The sequence below is a fragment of the Hypanus sabinus genome, chromosome 20 (assembly GCF_030144855.1).
Source record: "Hypanus sabinus isolate sHypSab1 chromosome 20, sHypSab1.hap1, whole genome shotgun sequence".
NCBI lineage: Eukaryota > Metazoa > Chordata > Chondrichthyes > Myliobatiformes > Dasyatidae > Hypanus > Hypanus sabinus.
The window spans coordinates 19,627,793-19,642,700 of NC_082725.1; the positions used below are offsets into that span (position 1 = coordinate 19,627,793).

Sequence of the window (14,908 nt, forward strand, 5' to 3'; positions counted from 1 at the left end):
ACAGGGCTGGAAAGGAAGGGGGAAGATGCCAGAACAAGAAGGGGGTGGGGAGGGGAAGGAGTACAAGCTAGAAGGTGATAGATGAAGGAAAGTGAGTAGAGGAGGGATATGAAGAAAGGAGCAGGGAGATGATAGGTAGAAAAGGTAAAATGCTGGAGAAGGAATCTGATAGGGGAGGAGAATGGAGGATGGAGGAAGGGAAGGAGGTGGGTTACCAGGGGCAACAGGCAGGTGATGTAAGAAGGGAGCCAGAGTGAGGAATTGAAGAAAAGGGAAGGAGGAATGTGACCAGAAGTTAGAGAAACTATCTATTACTGTTTATAAATAATGTGAAGTTATGTGCCACGTCATAGGACCCAAGTGATCATAGCCTTTTCATGAACATGATCGTTCTTGGCAAATTTTTCTACGTAAGTGGTTTGCTGTTGCTTTCTTCTGGGCGGTGTCTTTACAAGACAGATGAACCCCAAACCCCCCCAAAGCCATTATCAATACTGCCTGGCGTCAGTGGTCACAGAACCTGGACTTGCTTTTAGCACCAGCTGCTCATACCGCTCCCATAGCTTTTCATAACTCTAATCGGGAGGGTGGGGGGGGGGTGGTGGGCAGTAGGGCTAAGCAGGTGCTACACCTTGCCAAGGGCTAGCAGAGGGAAGGAGTACCTTACACCTTCTTTGGTGGAGACGCATTTAAGTGGTTGCAAATATAGGTAGTTGCATTAAGCACTTGCACTCTGCGCTCACCATACAGGGTGGTGGGGAACCTCATCAGTGAGGACACATCAGTAAGACAGTAGACCCTACTTTGCTGAGCTTGAAGTATACAAGGCAAATGGGTGTTATTAAATGTGTGGCCACAGGTAAATCAAGTCAGATTGTGCACATACCTTGGATGCATCCCACGCAGTGTATGTTAACGTTCCAGTTGTGGAGTAATCAACAATATAAAATATCAGAAGGCTCACAATTAAAACAGGGCTTATGACCACCCAGGTAATTATCCAGTACCAGTTTGGTTTTCGTCCCATCATCATTTTAATCTCATTCCGGAACCTGTAACAGACAACTTTCTCATTAGTTGTTATTCGGTATCATCAAAAAAATGCTTGCAATTGTAATCAATTCTGTGAAAGAGCCTTTTATGGTGCCCTTCTAGGCCAGATTTCCATGAAGTTCTCTGGAAATGTTGCTATTGTGCTAGTATAGAGAACAAAACAGCAGCCAATCTGATCACAGTGAGATTTCAGAAGCAAGAATCAGGTTCTAACAATGCCTTCCAATACTAGCGACCCGGGTTCAATTCCCAGCACTGTCTGTAGGAGTTTGTGTGCTCTCCCTGGGACCCTGGGGTTTTCCTCCCACAGTCCAAAGATATACCAGTTGGTAGGCTAATTGGTCGTTGTAGCTTGTCACCTATTAGACTAGGGTTAAATTGGGGGGGTTACTGGGTGGCGTGCTTGATAGGCCGGAAGGCTGTTGCTCAAAAAATACAAAAATAAATTATCTGTTCCTTGTGATGCTTCCTCATGGGTAAATATTTATCATAACACTGGGGAGAATACTTTTAACTCTGAAGAGTGTAACTAGATCTTTTATGTGTGCTTGAGAAAACAGAATGCTCTTGGTTTAAAGCTTTATTCTAAATATGGCATTTCCAGCAGTGCTTTACTCTCTCTGTGCTGTATGGGACTGTCGAGTTCAAATTCAAGTTTAATTATCATTCAACCATGAATAAAGCCAAACAAAGCAGCACTAACAGTCATACACAGCACAAGGCATATTGTGCACATATAAAATAGCAAGCAAGCATAGTGTTACACACGAAAAACAAAAAAATATAGTTAAAGTCCTGGAATGATATGTCCTGTAAATTGATGGTGCATGGACATTATTGGGAAGAACAAGCAGCTCAATTGTGGTGCTTGAGTTTATGCCTCTGGAGTGGGGGCATTGCTGGTGAATACATAGCACAAAATGTATAATGAATAGATATAAAATGTCTGACAGTATTATTGTGTCTGTTTGTTAAATTACTGAATGGTCTCTTATTCCCACACAAACCCACTTCCATATACAATGGATTCTGAATAATTGGGTCATCGGTTTAGCAGCTCAGTCACTTATTTAGGACAACACTTTAGGAACAAAAACAATTTGAGAAAATAGCCGTGATTCCCTTCACTTATCTGGGACACTGCCATTTAACTGGGGCAGGAGAATGTTGCTGAACATTTTCTAACTAGCATCAGTCATGTGCGAATCGTATAGCTGTTAGACACTATATCATGCTTACAGCAAACAATTTTAAATAACTTCACTTGCGTATGTCTATGTTCATAGAGCAGTGATTTTTGTCACTGATAGTTGGTCGGTAATGAACAGTAAGACAATTCCAAACTGCTTTGCTCACCGCGGTTTGAAGTATTCAGGCTTGGAGATGCCAGAAGTGGCTGGGAGTGAAAATGTAACAATTTTACTACTTCAACACTTCAACTACTTCAACTATAATACGAAGAATTTGAAGGTATCGACATCATCTTGAATGTTACAATGAAAATGAAGATTTATGAGGATGCAAGCATAAAAAGCATTGTATGAAAGCAGTCCACTTTCCGCACCAGGTGTCTGTGCTGATTTTGATCATTTATAGTCACTCAAAAGAACACAGCACTGTACACTGAATTCCTTTACTGATAACTATTAGGAACTAACATTTATCAATGGAAGAATTTTTTTAGTATTATTGATAGTACATAGAACACAGAAATTTACAGCACATTACAGACCTTTCAGCCCACAATGTTGTGCTGACCATTTAATGTACTCTAGATACTGCCTAGAATTTCCCTAGCGCATAGCCCTCTATTTTTCCAAGCTCCTTGTACCTATCTAAGAGGCTCTTAAAAGACTAACGTAGCTGCTTCCACCACCAATGCCGGCAGTGCATTCCATACACCCACCACTCTCCGTGTGGAAAACTTACCCCTGACATCCCATCAGTACCTTTTTCCAAGCACCTTAAAAACTATGCTCCCTCATATTAGCCATTTCAGCCCTGGGGAAAAGCCTCTGACTATCCACACAACCAATGCCCCTCATCACCTTATATGCTCTATCAGGTCACCTCTCATCCTCCATCGCTCCAAGGAGAAAAGGCCAAGTTCACTCAACCTTACTGGCCTCTGTAATTTCCTGGGTTATCTCTACTCTCTTTCTTGAACAAGGGAACAACATTTGCAACCCTCCAATCCTCTGGTATTTTTCCCATCCCTATTGATGATGCAAAGATGAGCAAGGGGCTCAGCAATCTCCTCCCTCACTTCCCACAGTAGCCTGAGGTACATCTCATCTGGTCCTGGTGACTTATCTAACTTAATGCTTTTCAAAAGCTCCAGCACATCCTCCTCCTTAATGTCTATATGCTCAAGTGTTTCAGGCTGCTGCAAGTCATCCCCACAACTGCCAAGCTCTTTTTCCCTGGTGAATACAGAAGCAGAGTATTCATTAAGTACCTCCACTACCTCCTCTGACTCCATGCACACGTTTCCACTATTGCACCTGATTGGTCCTATTATCACACGGCTCATCCTCTTGCTCTTCACATACTTGTAGAATGCCTTGGGGTTTCCCTTAATCCTGCTCACCAAGGCCATCTCATGGGCCCTTCTGACTCTCCTAATTCCATTCTTAAGCTCCTTCCTAGCAACCATGTAATTTTCTAGAGCTCTAACAGTACCTAGTTTCTTGAACCTTTTGCAAGCTTTTCTTAACTAGATTTTCTACAGGTTTTGTACACCATGGTTCTTTAACTTTAAAGGTGAACATGCATACAGCTAGTAACTACAAAAGGCAAATCACACAACACAGAAAGCAGAACTCAACAATGTTGCTCAGTTTATAACAACAAAATTTCTCCCAGGTGTGTGTTCATCACCTCAACTCTTCACTCCTCATTGCTGTGAGTCACCTCAATACACCGCCTTGAGCAATCCTCTCCCTGACTCAATGAAACATACTTATGTAGAACTCCATGCAAATGTTCCCTGAACGTTTCCCTGAGAACATATGCTCCCAATTTCTGCTCCTAAGTTCCTGCCTAATAGCATCACATTTTCCCCTACCTCAATCAAATGCTTACTCAAATTGTCTGGTTGAATCCGTCTCCAGTGCTATGGTGAAGGATATTGAGTTGTGGTCACTACCTCCAAAATGCGCTCCCACTGAGAGATCTGACACCTGACCAGGTTCATTTCCCAATACAAGTACAGCCTCTCCTCAAGTTGGCTTATCTACATTTTTTTGCATCAGGAAACCTTCCTGAACCCACCTAACAAACTCCAGCCCATCTAAACCCCTTTGTGCTAAGGAGATGCCAATCAATATTAGGAAACAATAACTCTATTATTATTGCGCCATTCCAGAACCTGCCTCCCTATCTGCTTCTCAATACCCCGTTACTATTGGGGGAGGGGGGGTCTATATATACATCCACTGTAGAGTCATTGCCCCCTTCCTGTTTCTGACTTCCACCCACATAGATGCAGTAGACAATCGTTCCAAGACTTCCTCCTTTTCTGCAGCTGTGATACTATCCCTAAATAGCAATGCCACGTCGCACCTCTTTTGCCTCCCTCTCTGTTCTTTTGAAATATTTAAAGCCTGGCACACTCAGCAGCCAATCCTGCTCCTGAGACATCCAAGTCTCTGTAATGGCCACAACGTCACAGTTCCACGTATTGATCCACGCTCTAAGTTCATTTGCCTTGTTTCTGATACTCCTTGCATTAAAGTAGACGCATCTCAAACTATCAGGCTGGGTGTACCTTTGCTCAAACATCTGCCTATCCTTCCTCACGAACTCTGTACAAGCTGTCTCTATTTGTGCTCCAAACTCCTCATCCTCTGCCTCTGCAAATCTAGTTCAAACCCTCCCCAACAGCATTAGCAAACCTCCTCGCCAGGATATTGATCCTGCTCAGACTCAAGTGCAACCCGTCCTTTATATACAGGTCACACCTGCCCCAGAAGAGGTCCCAGTGATCCAAAAATCTGAATTCCTGCCCCCTGCTCCAATCTTTCAGCCACACCTACATCTGTTATCTTCCCCTCCAACAGTACTCAGAATCAGTACTTATTGTTAAGGGAGCAGTCACGGGGTGCTCTCCACTACCTGATGCCCTCCCTTCACTCTCCTGACGTTCACCCACATATCTGTCTCCTGTAGCCCAGGGGTGACTTCCTGTCTATCACCTCCTCACTCTCCCTAACAAGCTGAAGGTCATCGAGCTGCAGCTCCAGTTCCTTCTCTTGGTCTCCAGGGAGCCACAGCTGGTACAGATGTGGCCATCAGGGAGGCTGGTAGTCTCCCGGACATCCCACATCTGACACCCAGAAGAGAAAACTGGCCTCACAGTCTCACCCACTATTCTAATGCGCCGAGCCCCACGAAATGCTCCTTTTTTTAAACTTTTCTCCACGACCTGAGCAAAGCTCTTTCTCTCTCTCCTCTTTGAATTGACTGGTCCACTGCTAATGACAATGTTCTAATTTATTCTGTATTTCATTGAAATATATAACTTGTTACTCAGTTAAACGGTAGTTTATCTTTTTAACTATTTCTATAAAAGTTCAGCTAATTGGAGCAGCTGCTTAATTGGGCCAAAATGTACTGGTCCGAATATGTCCCCATTAACCAGAATCCACTGTATATGGCAAATTATAAATGCAAAAAAACACTTAATCATTAACTTTATCAATTCATTTGAAAGCAGTTTCTTTGAAATACCAACAGAAAGGCTGTCTGAGTCTTTCAGTTTCTAGGCACAGGGTAGCACCACTGCAACAGGGAAACATTTCTTATAACATCCCTTATCAATATCTCTCATAATTCTGTACATCGCTGATATGCCCCCCCCCATCCCACCCCGGACAAACCCAGCTCACATAGTCTCTCCTTAACTGAAATGGTCCATCCCAGGAAACTGTTATCTTCTCTGCACACTTTTCAGAGCAATGGTACATACAATATTCCAGACGTGGCATCACTAAGGTTTACAAACGCTGTACCAAGACGTAGATGCATATATATTCTTTCCCTCAGTTTATTTATTTTTTTATTTATTGAGATACAGCATGGAATAAGCCCTTCCAGCTGCATTGCCCAGCAACCTCCAACTTAATCACAGGACAATTTCCAATGACTAATCAGCCGCTCCGTATTTGGCCTGTGGGAAGGCAGGTGGGGGAATGCACAGACTCCTCACAGATGATGCCGAAATCGAACTTTGAACCCTGATCCTCCGAGCTATAATAGTGCCGTACTACCTGCTACTCAATCGTGGCGCCTGTATCCCACAAGCAAGCACCCCATTGCCTACATCATTCCACATCTACCTATGCAGCCACCACCAGGGATCTTTTGACTTGTATTTACTTTGTTCCTCAATACCAGCAGAGTCTATGACCAGATAGCACAGCTTCAGAACAGGAGGACTCCACTTTGAAATAGAGATTTCTTTAGCTTGAAGGCAATGAATCTGTGGAATTCATTATTGTAGATGGGTGTGGAGGCAAAGCCATTATGTTTATTTGAAGCAGAGGTTGATAAATTCATTGGAGGTGGTAATCTGTAGCCTGAAAGCAAAAAATATAAATTTCTCCTTCTGGAGAACAATTCCCCTCACCCCCAATGTTCTTCTTTTTCCCCACTGACTTTTTACCTCTTCTCACTTGCCTAATACTTCCCTCTAAGTCCCTTGTTCCTTCCTTTTCTCCTATAGGCCACTCTACTCTCCAATCAGATTATTTTGTCTCCAGCTTTGTCCTTTCCGACCATCTGGGGTTCACCTATCACCTTCCTGCTAGCCCCTTTCCCCTCTCCCCCCCCCCCCCACTTTTTAAATATTCTGGCATCTTCCCCCCTTCCTTCTCAGTCCTGAAGAAGGGTCTCAGCTTGAAACAGCGACTGTATACTCTTTTCTATAGATGCCGAGTTGCTACAGCATTATGTGTACGTTTCTCTGTACTTCCAGCAGCTGCAGACTTTCTCATGCTTGTTGATAAATTCTTGATTAGAATGGCAAGATTCAAGTTTTAAGTTTATTCATCACGTGTATGTCAACACAGTGGAATGCATCACTTGCATAAACAACCAACACACCCAAGGGTGTGCTGGGAACAGCCCACATATTCCAGTGCCAACAATGCTTGGCTGAGCCACACAGAACTCAAAAAGTAACAGCAGCAGAGTCGAGCCCCGCTCTTCCTTCCCCCGTCCGATCTCCAACTCCAGGTCTGACACCCAACATCAGACCACAGATGTCTCGCGTTCCCGTCGCCGGTCCAGAGCCAAGACTTAAGACTCTGGCCCGACTTCTAATCCCTGCTCTTAGACCCTATCCTGACCCCCTATGTCCCCAAAACCATCAAAACAAACCATTAAAAATCAAGCAAATAAATTAAAAACAACTAAATTGTAGCTCAGCAACTTGGTGTCGAAGGTTATGGAGAGAATGCAGGATTGAAAGAGAAAATAAATCAGTCAGGATTGAATGACGGAGCAGAATTGAAGCATTGAATGGCCTAATTTTGCTCCCTTGTCTTACCCTCTTGGGCTCTTTCACAGTATATGTTGATCACTTATTGGACCCCCCCTCCTCAAAATGCATCACCTCATAGTTATCAGGATTTAAATCTACCCTACATTGCTCTGTCCAAGTTATCAGCTGATCAATATTAATTCTTCAGCCCAAGACCACTGTTCCCACCATTATCTACAACAGCACTATGATTCCAAAATGGACACTACCTCACTTTTCCATTGATTTAAAAATAAGCAAAACAGAAATAAGATAACTATTAAACCTATATGCATATACTCACTGTAACTGATTTACTTATTTTTTGCTTTCTATATGATCATGCATTGAATTGTACTGCTGCTGCTAAGTTAACAAGTTTCATGACATATGCCGGTGATAACGAACCTGATTCTGATTCACCACTGTTGGGAACATCACCTGCTTCGTTCATTCATATCTGAGTTGTTAACATACATAACAAATAGCAAGAGTCACAGCACCCAACCCTGACATACAGCACTGATAACAATCTTCCAGTCAGAAAGCCCTCCACCGTAACCTGCTGTTTCTGATAATCAAATTAACTTTGGATCTTTTGTTCCAATTCATCTCATGGGCTTTTTGAGCCCGAGAGCTGTACATATATTTTCATGGAAAGAGACAGCTGTTCAGTGAAGTAATACAGAAGTACTTAGGTGTTTTGGCACAGTGAGCACAAAAGTTTTCAGGTAGCTTCAGCAAGTAATTTAGAAGGCAAATAGCATGTTGGATTTTACTGTAAAGAGGTTGGAATTCAAAAATAGGAAAAAATTTTAAAATTACAAAGGCTGTTTGTGAGATCGTACTTGAAGTACTGTGTCAAGGCTTCGTCCTCTTACCTAAAAAGGGATTAGCAGCTTTACAGACCGTCTAAAAGAAATACCACAGGCTAACTTCTAGGATGAGAGGATGGTCCTGTCAAGGGAAGCTGGAGGTTGGAATTTAGGAGTGATCTTATTGAAACATTTAAGATTCTCGGGGCAGGTGTTGCTTGACAGGGTAGGTATTGGAATGTTTTCACTCGCAGAAAAATCTCATATGAGGGGAGATAAGGGGATGGTGATGCAGAGGGTGGTACATCTCTGGAGTTGTGGAGGTTACAGGTAGGTAAGATTTTGTAAGATCAATTGATTGGGGGATTTATAGACCTGGCACAGAGAAGGAGATAGGCCAGCGTGGATATGCTCTGATTATATTAAAGAGGGGGTTGTTGGTTTACTCGTTTCCTGTGTTCTTGTGAGAGCAGAGTCTCGGGGGAGCAATGTAGATGTTTTTTAAACAGCATTGGTCCTACTGGAATAAAATACTCCTGTAATATACTGTCTGAAAAAACTAAAAGGATGAGATTTATAGCCAACGGCTGAACTAGGAACAGTGCGGTAGAAATTAGCTTTTCTGTAAAGGAAAAACTTACGATCAGTCAATTATTTACTTCTTTTTGATTATCATTTGCCCTTTATGATCTACTTCTTTATGATTATTATAGCCACATAAAGATGAAATGATTAATTTTAAAAAATCACATTTCATAGACAGCACTGCATAACATAGTCAGGACCCTCAGACTAAGTTCTAAAATATTATAAAAGCCTTGGTTAGTGTTGATATCTAGTTTGCAAAAGATCATGAGTATGCTTTTTTGTGAATTTTTTTAAAGCCTTTTCCATTCCATTCCTTGCTGGAAATGCAAACTCTGGCAGAAGTAAGATTACATTCCGCCTAGCGAGCTATCAGAGAAAGATCATAACTTGACAAACTGCCAGAGGAATGGCTCAAGCAAGTGCAGTAAAGGAGAGGCAGTACTTTTCCATTCTGACCGTTTTTTTAAAAAAAAACATTTCAATGGCTGGCGAGGGAAATAAAAGGGACTCCTTTATGCAGCTTGTGGGTGGGGTGAGGTTTGGAGCGGTTTGAGTTGAGATTGTGTAATCTACATGTGAGGGTCTGTACAGGAAGTGGCGCGCAGTTAATTTCAGCTTTGCATGTGGACTTTAGTTTGTCTCTGAGACTGATGAGTGTCAAGAAAAGACAACCACCGAGATTAAACATTAAAAAGGGGAGTTACAAAGTTCTTCAAGGACAAGCAAAATAATAAGTAATCTTATTGTAATAATAGTTCTAAATTTATCTTCTGTTAATCTAACAAATGAAGCATCCAGGGAATGCACATTCTGCAACGTATGGGAATTTCTGCTGACTCACCACAAGGAGGACAGCAGCGGGGGCAAGAATGGTTTGCTTCAATTTGAGCACTGGGTTTTGGAGCCCGAACAAGAACTGAGGTCACAGTGATTAACCTTTGAGTTTGTAGCTGACATCATTTGGGAAGTGATCACACTCAAGAGAGTGTAGGCAGAGAAGCAATGAGTGACAAATGGGAAAAAAAAGGCCGTTCAGGAGGTGTCTAAGGGCATTTTATACTCCCGTATTCATTTCTGAGTACTGACGGGGAACAGGTTTCCCTTGGGGACTTCAGCCAAGGGTGCAACCTCAGACCATGGAAAAGAAGGGAAAAATCAATATGGTTGTCAGGATTCTATCGTTAGAAGAACAGGCAAGTGTTGCTGGAGTTAATGAAGTTATTCATCAGGACTCTTTGCCTCCCGACTCACAGGGATAAAGACATCACTGAGCGAATGGGGTAAAATGGACAACCAGATGTTGTGGTCCATATGTAGTGCTGGGGGGGGATGAGATCCTGCAGGAAGATTGTACGGAGTTGGGAAAGAAATTAGAAGCAGGACTTCAAAGATAATAACCTTCAGACTGCTCCTTGTACCATTGAGGATAGAAAGTAAGATAGCACAGATTCCATCAATGAGGCCTCCGTCGGACTGGGTCGACGAAGGCTGTTGTGTTCTGGCTGTCTGGATACACAAGCCTGGGCAAGCTGTTCACAGATAAATACAAAATGTGGTTTCGGGTGGAGAAATTTAGGCTCCTGGGCACCTGGACCAGTTCTTGAGGAGGGAGGGAGAGGGAGAAGGAGAGAGAGTGAGGGGGAGGGAGTGGAGAGAGAGAGTGAGGGAGGGGGAGGGGTGGGGGTGGGAGAAAGGGAGAAGGGGAGGGGGAGCGGTGGGAGAGAGACAGTGTGAGGGGAGGGAGAGAGGGTGAGGGGGTGGGAGAGGAAGGGGTGGGGTGGAAGAGGGAGAGGGAGGGGTGAGGGTTGAGAGAGAGGAACTGGGTGGTGAGGTTTGAGGGGGGAGGGTTGGGAGAGTAGGGGGGTGGGCTGGGAGAGTAGGGGTGAGGGTTGAGAGAGGGGGGGCAAAGCAAGACATAAAACGGGGCCAGGTATTCAAATGTGAGATTTACTCAACATGGTTGCTCGGATGCATATCCAAATATCAACACTTTGTCTATTTGTTCTCTGCAGTGTGTAATGTACTGAGCACTACAACAAGAAACATACAAGCTTGACCTTTCATTCCTGCGGCTCTGTCTTTGTTTTACAGATGCAATAATAGCATTCTTTGATAACATTAAGTTGGTCCAAATAGTGACCATGGCTTTAAGTCCAGAGACTGTTCTGGTTCCACTCCATAAAACAAGAATCATGCTCCACTGCAGTGCTGAGGGAATACTGCCCTGTCAGAGATCTTTTGTTAAGACTTTGAAGATCTAAAAGGCACAACAGCAAGGAAGAGTGGAAGAGTTTGCCTCATTTTTCTGGTCCAAACTTATCACTTCAATAGAATATGTGGTTATTAACATGTTGCTATTTGTGGGAGCTTGCTGTGTGCAATATTGGCTACAATGTTGGCTACATTGCAACTGGCATTGTGTTTCAAAAATATTTAATGTGTAATATTTTAGATATGTAGGTATATTCTTTAGTTAATTTTCCTTTACTGATCTCTAAACGCGAATGGAAATGTCAATAGTGTAGCCTTAAACAAAAACAGTAGGGAAATTCCAGGCAATTTCTGGAGTGGGTTACATGGTCAGCACAACATTGTGGGCCGAAGGGCCTGTAATGCGCTGTAGATTTCTATGTTTCCTCGTTTTATCTCTACGTGGATCTCATTCTGAAGAAGATATGCCATTGATCGGGAAAAAAAAGATTAATGTACTTGCCTTCTTATTCCGTAGACGTAACAGACTCCAACGACTTCAATCAGAACGATTATTAAAAGTGCCAGCGTTGCTGCATAGTCATTGAATATAACAAACCAATAATTGCCTGCTTCAGTGGTGAAAATGATCCCTATAATACAAGCTAAAAGGCACGTGATACCTACAAAATATAAGAAAGGCAGGACTTAGTGCATGATAATCAAAAGCATAACAGAGAACACATTTACCCCAGCCTGATATATCATGGCTTTTATCTACGGTACGTAAATCAACAGTTTCAGTTATTGTAAAACTCTATTTAACACCCTCTTTCACTGTTAATGATCCGAATTATAAAATAAATTCAGTTAAAAAGCTTGCCAACCTTAAGAGCTTCTTTCATGTCTATCACATGTGTATTGTGGGGAGAAGTGCCTTGATACTTCACTTGAAAATTTTAAGATAAATAGCTTATGCTGAGCTGCATGAGGAGACATTAGGACAAACAGCTGAAAGCTTGGTCAAACAGATAGGTTTAAAATTGCTGTTGGGTTCCACAACAAATGAGAGAAGCACCATCACTGTGAGTGGGAGCTTACCACATGCAAAATGGTTGTCATGTTTTCTCCATTGCTCATGACAATGTTTCCAAAATATCCAATTGGCTATAAAGCTCTTTGAAATTCCTGACAGATATTTTTTATTGGCTTTATTTGAGCTTGTGAGGGTTAATAGCTGGACTTTTTTTACAGTGTGAAAGAACATTGAGATCTTGGGATTTCTATTACATAGATCCCCTAAAGCTGGAGTGCAAGTTGATAGGGTGGTTAAGAAGGCATATGGTGTGTTGGCTTTCATTCCTCAGGAGATTGAGCTAACAGACCGACAAGTAATGTTTCAGCTCTATCAAACTCTGATTAGATCACACTAGGAGTATTGTGCTTAGTTTAGATCACCTCATTCGATAAGGTGCAGAGATTTACCACAACACTGCTTGAATTAGAAAGCATGTTTTATGAGGATAGGTTGAGAGAGCTAGGAATCTTCTCTTTAGAAAGGAGGTGGATAAGAGGTGAGCTGAATGAGGCACAGATAGAGAGTGGACAACCAGGGTGGATGTGGCTAATAAGAGGGGAAATTACTTTAAAGTGATTGAGGGAAATTAGAGTGGGGATATTTTTTTACAGAGATTGGTAGGTGCATGGAATGTGCTGCCGGAGTGGTGGTAGAGCCAGGTACATTAGGGACATTTATAAGATTCTTAGATAGTACAGGGATGAAAGAAAAATGGAGGGCTATGCGGGAGTGAAGTGTTGCATTGACCTTGGAGTAGGTTAAAGGGTTGGCACAACATCGTGAGCCAAAAGGCCTGAACTGTGTTGAACTGCTCTATGTTCTATGTAAATGTTTCTACACAGATTGTAGCAGGCATAGAAGGTTGGCAAGATCGTGCTGAAGATTTTTTAAAACATGTTTTGCCAACATCAGGAACTTTTGCTACAATTTACGTTTCGTAGATTGAACAACTAGTATTGAGAAAGTTAATTTAAAGTCAACAACCTTGTCACTGTAACACTCTGGCTTACCTTGAACATAATGCAGAAAGGATTATTCATCAAATCCCAGTCAAGAGACTTAAGCACGTAAAGCTAGACAAGCATTCTTTTGAAATACTGAGGGAGTGCTCAACTGTTGGAGACGCCATCTTTGCATTAGATATAAATCAAAGAAGCTTTGCTCTTTTTGGGGCTAATAAAGGGTTGTGACACCATATAAAAATAAAGAGGGTGATCAGATCACGGCTTACCTATCATGACCTCCCTTGGAAGGTACTTTGAAATGATCTTCATGTCGCTGAGCGGTGTGATGACCCCTGCCATGTTTCCCAACATGCTGCCAATTCCCAGCATCAAGACCATCAAAAAGAACAATATCGACCAGATCTGTGATGGTCCTGGCATGCTCACAATGGCTTCAGTGAAGACTATAAATATAAGCCCTGTACCTTCAGCAGCCTAGTAAATGAAAGGATAAAATTCCATTAGAAAACAGAGCACTGGAAAGAATCAAAGAATTGCAGAACGATGGATTAAAGTAACAGGCTATCCTGCCTATTATGCCTGTACAGTATCAGAAATGGCTTCCTTTCTAATTTTGTTTTTTTTGCCCACTAGCTAAGTATTCTAATGGGTGTAACAAATTAGGGAGTTGCAAATCATCTTGAAAAGGCACGGTGAAAAGCTAAAAGTTGCAGACTAAAGAGACTGCATATACTGGAACCTAGAGCAACAACCAATTTGTTGAAGGAACTGAATGGGCTGAGCATCATCTGTGGGGGCAAAAGAGCTGTTGATGTTTTGGGTCAAAACTCTGTAGCAGGTCTAGAAGTTGCAGGTTACATTGGTATCAAAGACAAGGGTAGGGAAAAGGAATGAGGTTCTCTGAAGTAGGGTTTCTGCCTGAAATGTCAAATGTTTATTTATTTTCCATAGATGCAGCTTGGCCTACTGAGTTCCTCCAGCCTTTTGTGTGTGCTACTTTGGATCTCCAGTACCTTCAGAATTTCTCATGTCTGTCATTATAGGAAGGCTGTAGAAGCTTTAGAGAAGGTAACTGAGCTTGGACTTATTCTCTGTGGAGAGGAGGAGGATGAGAGGTGACTTGATAGAGGTGTATAAGATGATGAGAAGCATTGATAGAATGATCAGTCAGCACCTTTTTCCACAGGGCAACAAGGGCTAATACGAGAGAGCGTAATTTTAAGGTGGTTGGAGGGAAGTATAGCCGATGTCAGAGGTGTTTGTTTTATATTACACAGAGATGGATAAGTGAATTAAGTGCCCTGTCGGGGTAATGGTAAAGATGGATACATTAGGGACATTTAAAAGACTCTTTGATAAGCACAAGGAAGAAAGAAAAATGGAGGGTTAAGTGGGCAGAAAAACGTAGGTTAAACAACACAACATTATGGGGTGAAGGGCCTGTACAATGCTGGTACTGCTCTGTGCGCTGTTTATCTCAGGATTACTCCCAGTGCTGCTTACTAATAAGTACAAGAATAGGAGGGCAGTACAACTGAATGCATGGCTGGAAGAATGGTGCACGAGGGAAAAGGAGGGCTTCAGATATCCGCCGCACTGGGACTGTTTCTGGGGCAGATGAAAAGTGAAAATTGGATGCGTAGGACTGGAAGGAATATTCCCACAGGGTTGGGTTGCATGTGCAACTGTGGACATT

The 14,908-nt window shown here is 42.5% G+C and overlaps 1 protein-coding gene across 2 annotated transcripts in view; it reads right to left on the reverse strand.

The window, feature by feature from the left end:
* The window catches only part of LOC132378351 (sodium- and chloride-dependent transporter XTRP3-like), a 51,389-nt gene that overhangs the window by 6,302 nt on the left and 30,179 nt on the right, over positions 1-14,908 (reverse strand). For both annotated transcript variants that reach the window (XM_059945190.1, XM_059945191.1), the window contains 3 exons: positions 13,479-13,686; positions 11,693-11,852; positions 887-1,052 (listed from right to left, as the gene is read on the reverse strand). In XM_059945190.1, the coding sequence (XP_059801173.1) occupies positions 887-1,052; positions 11,693-11,852; positions 13,479-13,686 (534 nt within the window). The remainder of the gene's footprint in view (positions 1-886; positions 1,053-11,692; positions 11,853-13,478; positions 13,687-14,908) is intronic.